At 39.6% G+C, this 7500-nt stretch overlaps 1 protein-coding gene across 3 annotated transcripts; it reads left to right on the top strand.

Annotated features, from left to right (window-relative positions):
* The first annotated feature begins 2639 nt into the window (after positions 1-2639).
* LOC120736196 (myelin-associated glycoprotein-like) lies at positions 2640-6572 on the top strand. 3 transcript variants are annotated; one of them, XM_040036175.1, is made up of 7 exons: positions 2640-2753; positions 2883-3266; positions 4012-4317; positions 4391-4648; positions 5000-5081; positions 5174-5293; positions 5892-6572. In XM_040036175.1, the coding sequence occupies exons 1-6, from the start codon at positions 2666-2668 to the stop codon at positions 5253-5255; spliced, it is 1200 nt and encodes a 399-aa protein (XP_039892109.1). In that variant the 5' UTR covers positions 2640-2665; the 3' UTR covers positions 5256-5293; positions 5892-6572. The 3 variants fall into 3 exon arrangements, with proteins under 3 accessions (XP_039892109.1, XP_039892108.1, XP_039892110.1); XM_040036174.1 differs by having other exon boundaries at positions 5174-6572; XM_040036176.1 differs by lacking the exon at positions 5000-5081 and having other exon boundaries at positions 2641-2753; positions 5174-6572.
* The last annotated feature ends 928 nt before the right edge of the window (positions 6573-7500 follow it).

Here is a 7500-nt window from a genome sequence, read left to right as displayed (position 1 = left end):
CTTGTACTCAGAGCTTGTTCTTGTGCTGCCATGATTAGTGCCTCTGTGCTGTCTTTCAGTCCAGCTTTGTTCAGCCACTGGTAGGATTTCTGGATATCAGCCACCTCCTCTATCTGCCGGTGGAGGGGCCTGTCCTTCCATGATAGTTCCTCATCTCCCTCCTCTTTCTTGGGTTTCTTCTGCCTGAGGTATTCACTGAGCACTCGGTCAGTTGGGGCCATCTTCCCAGTGTATTCTTGGATGTCGTTGTCTCATCCTGGACTGTGGTGCTGACACTCACCAGTCCCCGGCCCCCTTCCTTCCGCTTAGCGTACAGCCTCAGGGTGCTGGACTTGGGGTGAAACCCTCCATGCATGGTAAGGAGCTTTCTTGTCTTGATGTCAGTGGCTTCTATCTCCTCCTTTGGCCAGCCTATTACCCCAGCAGGGTACCTGATCACTCCTTGGTAGATCCCGCACTTGATGGTGACTTGTGCTATGGACTTGGAGTTGGCCTCTAGTGTTGTACGCCACATCCCCATTGAGTTCCCGATGAAGGCTCTTAGGGTCCTGTTGATCTCATATAGTTCTAGGCATTCCAGGATCCAGCTGTGGGGCATTGAGTCATAGGCCTTCTTGTAATCAATCCAGGCAGTGCACAGGTTGGTCAGCCTGGTCTTGCAGTCTCGGCTGACTGTTCTGTCTACCAGTAGCTGGTGCTTTGCGCCTCTGGTATTTTTGCCAATCCCTTTCTGTGCCCCGCTCATGTATTGACCCATGGAGTGCAGACAGCTTCTTCAGCCAGTAGTCGTGAACCATGTCGAGGCCTGGTGCTGTCCAACTCTTTATACTAGAGACCCTTGCTTGGATGTCTGCCACCGTGATGGTTACTGGATCTATCTGCCACGACCAGTTGAGGTGAGAGAAGAAAGACAAGACAAAAGACATGCTGTGGAAGAGAGCCTGAGATTAATAACAAGTATGATTCAGTGCAGTGAGGTCTATTAACACACAGTGAGTAAGAAAGGTGACTGAAGAAGAAAGACTCAGTGCATCATGGGAATCCCTCCAGCAGCCTACATCCACTGCAGTATAACTAAGGTAGGATTCAGGGTCATTAGTATTTTTATAAATACAGAAATATGATGATGATTATTACTAGCAGTGATGTAGTAGCAGTGACAGCTGTACATAGTTACACGGTGTGAAGAAGTGATTTTTTGAGTGTGTTTTGATAAATAAATATGTCGTAACAGAAAGAGTTGACCCCCAATGAAAAGATAACCTTGCATTAATGTCCCCTCATCCTTTTTCCCCCACTCATCTAGGCCAGCTGCAATAGGGCAAGAGACAGGGTACACCCTGGAGAGGTCACCAGTCTGTAACAGGACTAACACAGAAAATCATTTACACTCACTTCAGAGTCACTAACATAAATGCATGTTTTTGGATTGTGGGAGGAACCCAGGCAACACGGGGAGAACTCACACACCTCACACAGAAATGCTCCAGTCTGGATTCAAACCCAGGACCTTGTTGCTATGAGTGGATGGTGCCACCACACAGCACCACCTGCTGCCCCTTTTATTAACATGGAGCTTTATCGATGCTGAACAAACCTTTAAGATTTGCTGTTGCCAGCAGAGGGTGTGCTTGTGTTACTTTTCCTGCTTTCTTGAATCCAGCGGTGCACTGAATGTCACAAACGTAAAGAGGAGGTGCAGAGAGGCAGAGACACGTGACACAGGCTTGCTCAGTTTTAATTAATTACATGTTTTGTATTGATTAGTTTCTGATTATTTTTGTATGGCAACCCTAGTAACTTTTAACAGATAACTGCTGATAAAAAGTTATGTTCAAATTGGGAGTTTGAAAATATATTCACTAAAGTTAAACTTACAGGCTTTGAAGGAGTAAAGGTACAACAAATCTCCAAGTGTGAGTTTACAGTTTTAAACCTGTAAAGCCTGAAACATGAAACAACTGCCAAAAATGCATTTTTTAATGGAGTTAATTAAAAATAAATCTATATTCATTTGCAAACATGAGTTTTAATTTGTATCATATTTGCTATGTTGCTGTTTTGGGCAACTTAATTACAGAAAAAAAAATCGCTTTGATGATGAAGAAGTCTCACAACTCACAAAATCTCATCTCAAATATGACACACTTGGTGTTACAGGTTTAAGAAAGAATACTAATCCACTTCCTCTTTTAGCAGGTTAGAAGCAGGAAGGACACAAATGAGTTTAGTATGCAGACGTTAATCAGTGGATATCTCAGTGCTTGCTTCTTTCTGATATGATGACCACTAGTTTACATCGATTATTGTAATTTTGCTTCATTTCACTCTAAAACTGTGAGACTAAACGGGGACTTGTTTGGTAAGGAAACATTTTATGCTTTTATTTAACGAAACTGAAGTTTTTATTTTGTGATTGTTCTTTTAGTGCACTGACAGATACATTTATGTCATTTTCTTTCCTGGTGATTTAGTTTTACTCACAAAAACAAACTCTGTTGTATTATTTCTGTTTTTATATTTCATATGTCAGATGTTGTTAATAATGGTTCCTTATGAAAGAATGACAGCTCGTATTGCAAAGAGGAAGTTTGGATTATGAATTTGTTTTAAAGAATAATGAACAATCTCTTCAAAATCCATAATTCAAGTAATTAAATATCTGATGTGTGTTTGTAATTCAGGTTTCAACAAGTTCCTGTGTGTGAACATGGTGACAGTCGGCATGTTGCTGATTGTCCTCTTTGTTCCAGGTGAGCTGTTAGTTCAGTCATTCACAGACATGGAGTCATTTTACAATCTGAACTTTATTGACATACAAAATCTGAAAGGCCAGTGAAGATAGAGTCAACAATTTATTAATCATGACACTGTATTTACAGGTGTTTTGACTGATTGTCCTGATGAAGCAGACCTCTTCATAACTGCACCAAAGAAGCTGGAAGCACTGAGTGGATCTTGTTTGCAAATCCCATGTAGCTTCAGACCCAAAGACGAACAGAAATTTATCAGCACAAGAAAAACCTTTGGAGTGTGGATTAAAAATCAATCCCAATTTGGCGGTAATCCAAACAATGTGATCTTCAACAGTAATGGAGCAGTTAACATCTATCCAATGAGTATTACTGGGAACCTGAGTCAGAGAGACTGCACCACTCTGTTTTCTAATTTAACCACCACATACACAGACACATACTTCTTCAGAGTACAGAGTGAACCATTCAAGTCAACAGCACAATGTGATCCTCTTCAAATAACAGTCAGAGGTGAGTTATTTTTATTTACGTTTATATTAAAATGACAATAATTCACATTCAGACAGTTGATCTCTATTCTTTGTCTAAAATATCTCTTGAAGCTAAAAGTAACACTAGAGTCACAGTGATTGTCCCGACTTACAGTTTATTTCTTTACTGTACGGAAGCCTTCCAGAAAAGTCAGGATGTAAAATGTAAATAAAAACAAAATGAAGTGTTTTTCAAATCATTTACAATCTCAGTTCATTTCTGTTCAGGTCAAAAATATCATACAAAAGATTAAAACTAAGAACTTTGATTGTTTTTTGTGGGTCAGGCTCTCGTTTATGTTATAACAAGACTAACAGATCACTGTTTCATGATGTACTACTATTGATTTCATTGTGTACACGTCTGTACTACAGACAGGCCAGTTTAGCAACTGGACTCTTATACCAAACATAAAAAGCCAAATGGATGCAGTTTTTCACTATTTTCAAAAACATTTTTACTTTTGATCAGTCAGATTAAAACCAGTTTTCATCTTTGTCTCACTTCATGTTAAATAAGTTCACACAGAGGAAGCGTCAATGTTTGTTTTCATATTTTCATTTTCATTGTAGAGTTTTAACTTCAATTTGTGCATCTAGTCGTACCAGTGGTTTTCAAAAGTGTCCCTGAGCTCATGAAATGAGTCTTTTGGTGAACATCAAATACAATCCAAATTTTGACTTCATTTATTTGTATAAAAACTGTGTTTAATGCAAAACCACAGATTCTCCTTGGAGGCCCAATATTACAATCTCAGGTGATCTGAAGGAGAAGGAGTCTGTCACTATAACCTGCTCAGCTCTCACTCCCTGTCCACACTCCCCTCCTCAACTCACCTGGAATCTCCAACAAGACTCTCACAACAAAATAGAGGAAAACACAGATGGAAGCTTTACAACTAAAATCCAGCAGAACATCACTCTGTCAGACACACATGATGGAAAGAAGATCAGCTGCTCTGCCAGATATCCTGTGAACCAAGGAAAAGACACCAAGACAGCAGAGACAGAAGAGACTCTCAGTGTTTCATGTAAGACGATCAGAGTTTGTTTTTTCATCCTGCAAACATATCATGATTTATAGGATATAATTTATTTCTCCAGATGCTCCTAAAGACACCTCAGCATCCATCAGTCCATCAGGTTTGGTGTCAGCAGGCAGCTGGGTGAACCTGACCTGCTCCAGCAGAGCCAAACCTCCAGTCAGCAGCTTCACCTGGTTCAAGAAGAGCAGAGATGGAGCTGTGAAAGTATCTGAAGGAGAGATTTACAGCTTCAATGTAACAGATGGAGGAGTTTATTACTGTGTGGCCACTAATGATCTGGGTAATCAGACATCAGCAGAGCTTCATTTGACTGAAGGTAACATTACTCAGCAGATTTTTTTTTCATTTCAAAATGTTTTTGACTGGATCCAACAAATGAAGTGTTAAAAGCATTTTTTTTCCATTATTCTATTTTTTGTAATATATGTGAGAAGAAAGCAGAAAGAGAAGTGTGTTTTATGTGAGACTGAATTGTGTTTTATGAACTTCTAAGATTTTACTTCATCCTTCATCAAGACTAAGACCTGAACCTGTGGTTGTTCAGGTCTTATTTGTTAAAGTTATGGTTTTCTTGGATCTTGTTTCACCTTAAATGGTTCTATTTACTGTTAAATGTTCATTCTGTCACATACTGTTTTAATCACTCTAAAATCTTGTTGCATTACAGGTGGAAACCAGGTTGGTGTCTACACTATAGTGAAGACTGTGTTAATCATAATGCTCGTGAGCACACTGATGGTTTTTGTTTGGTGAGACAAATGTTTCTGTGATACACTCATGTAAAGCCACAAAGAAACTCATCTGTTTTAAAACAAAATGATTTTGTCTTTTTTTCCTTCAGCTGGTTCAGATCAAGACTCTCCAACAATCCAGAAACTGAAAGCTGTCAGATGAGCAGAGTCACATCACAACACATCAACTGAAGTTTCTTCAGGAGGACAAAATCCACCTGAAAATATCAGTAAATTCACTGCAGTGATGTTCAACAGCTTTGCTTTTTGTGTAGAGATGGTGTTGCAGGAATGGAGACATTTTCTTTGTGGACAAGTTCATGCCGGTCCTCAACTGGACTGAAATTTTTTAATAGGACCTGCTTCACTCTAAGGTCAAGCATTTTATCCATGAACACTGATCTAACCCTACACTTATGTAAGACTGCTGCAGCATGATGCTTGGACAATCCTGGCAGTTTCCACTCTGTTACAGTTTCAGCTGTTTTCCTAACATTAGTGTTAGATTCAGAATCAAACTTTATTTGGCCAAGTTTGTGCACACAAACAAAAAACAAGGAACAAGTTACACAAAGTATTAAGAAACTATACAAAGTATTGGTACCAAACTGAGTGGTGTAATATGCATATGTGTTATGACCTGAATGATGTAAGAGTGGGTCATTTCACAGTGTTCATCAGAGTGACACTTGGGGGAGGAAACTGTCTCCGTGGGTTTTGTAAACAGTGGTCTGTAGCGCCTGCCTGAAGGCTGCAGTTTGAACAGTTATTTCTGGGATGTGAGGCGTCTGCAGTGATGTTTTCCACCTGTTTCTTTACCCTTTACAGGTCCTGGATGGAGGGAAGATCCTCTCTGCAGACCTGACTATCCGTTGAAGTCTGGCCCCTAAAAAGCTTTTCCACTGATAACTACTGCCCCCTTGTGGATCTTTGCCAAAACAATTACAAATATTTGAATGCCCCGAGGTGCTCAGGCTGAGGTGGGGGAATATCAGTGATTTACAAGTGCAAATTAAGTTGTCATCCATTTACTCTGAGCTCATATCATCCCTTCAAATCTAAGTATGAAAATCTATTTTGTTGTATTATTATCCACCAACCTCCTAAGTCCTGCGATGACTTCTTGAATTAATTCTCTCATCTATTTTCATATATTGCCAAATCTGACCAATTCCCTTTGGTCAGTAATTTTGATTTAAACACTGATGATAGTGCAGCATGGTAATGGTCCCACACATAAAAGCGAGCACCCCTGGATCATGTTTTTACTCCCATCTTATCTACAACCTCCCTGCATATGTTGTCACGGTCCTGGGCCATTGACCCAGTGTTTATTGTTGTCTGTGCCTCCCTTATGTTTGGTCTCTGTGTGTCTTAGTTGCTCTGTCTCCCCTGTCAGCTGTATCTCCTAGTCAAGTCCGCGTCTCAGTGTTACGTTTCCTGTTTTACTTTGAAAGTCTGTGTCCTTGGTGAATGTATTGAGTTTTGCTTCCCTTTGGTCTTGTCATGTCTGATTTCTCCCAGCTGTGCTCTCCTTCTGTGTGTCAGTCCCCTCGTTATTCCCCAGTGTATTTAAGCCCTGTGTTTTTCTGCCTCATGCTGTGTGTTTCCTTGTGTGCCTCTTGGTGAAGTTTCGGTTTTATTCTCCAGTTTACTTTAGTCCTGTATGATTTCCGTGTGTCAGCAATAAAGCTGCATTTTGAGTTATTCCCATGTGTTGAGATTTTTACATTTTGGGTCCTCGTCCTGTCTGCACACAGCCGAATCATGACATATGTCTGATCTACTGGCCACACATTTGTATTTTTTGACAGAGTTTTTCACTTACTGTTGTTCCCAGGAACAAACTGTTCAGTCTTGTATCTTTAAGGAGAATTCAAGAGCTGTATCAACACATCATTTTTCAGATGTCAGTGATTCACTTCATGGGTCTAATAGTCTATGTTAATCATCTATATTAAGTTTTAATATAGATGAGTAATGAAATTTGTAGGATTCTTCTCTGTCTCAAGCTGACTTTACAGAATGAAATTCTCTAAATTATCTTATTGTGTCTCCATGTAATCTTTAAAGCAATTGTTGCCGAGTTTTCTGTTGTATACAATGTTCTAAATGTACTCTGTGATCATGGCAGGTAGATGCCTTCTCTCTGTAAATATTCTAGACTTACAATCCCTCTGTGGCAGAGGGATTGCAGACTGTGGTCATGCTGTCTGTACTGTTGTTGATTTCTTTGCAAAGGTAAATAAACTGGTAAAGAGTTTCAGAGTTTATTACTAATCAGTTTTTTTAGTATTAATTAGTACTTGAATATTAATTTTTACGATGACCCTAACAGCTTGTAATAGATAACTCCTGATCAGTGGCGGTCCTAGCCTGTTTGGTGCCCTGGACACACATAAAATATATTAAGGATTGTACATTAATATAAAACTGT

This window comes from Simochromis diagramma, unplaced genomic scaffold (genome assembly GCF_900408965.1).
Source record: "Simochromis diagramma unplaced genomic scaffold, fSimDia1.1 OVJJ01000271.1, whole genome shotgun sequence".
Lineage (NCBI taxonomy): Eukaryota > Metazoa > Chordata > Actinopteri > Cichliformes > Cichlidae > Simochromis > Simochromis diagramma.
This window is presented reverse-complemented; position numbering and strand designations above follow the sequence as displayed.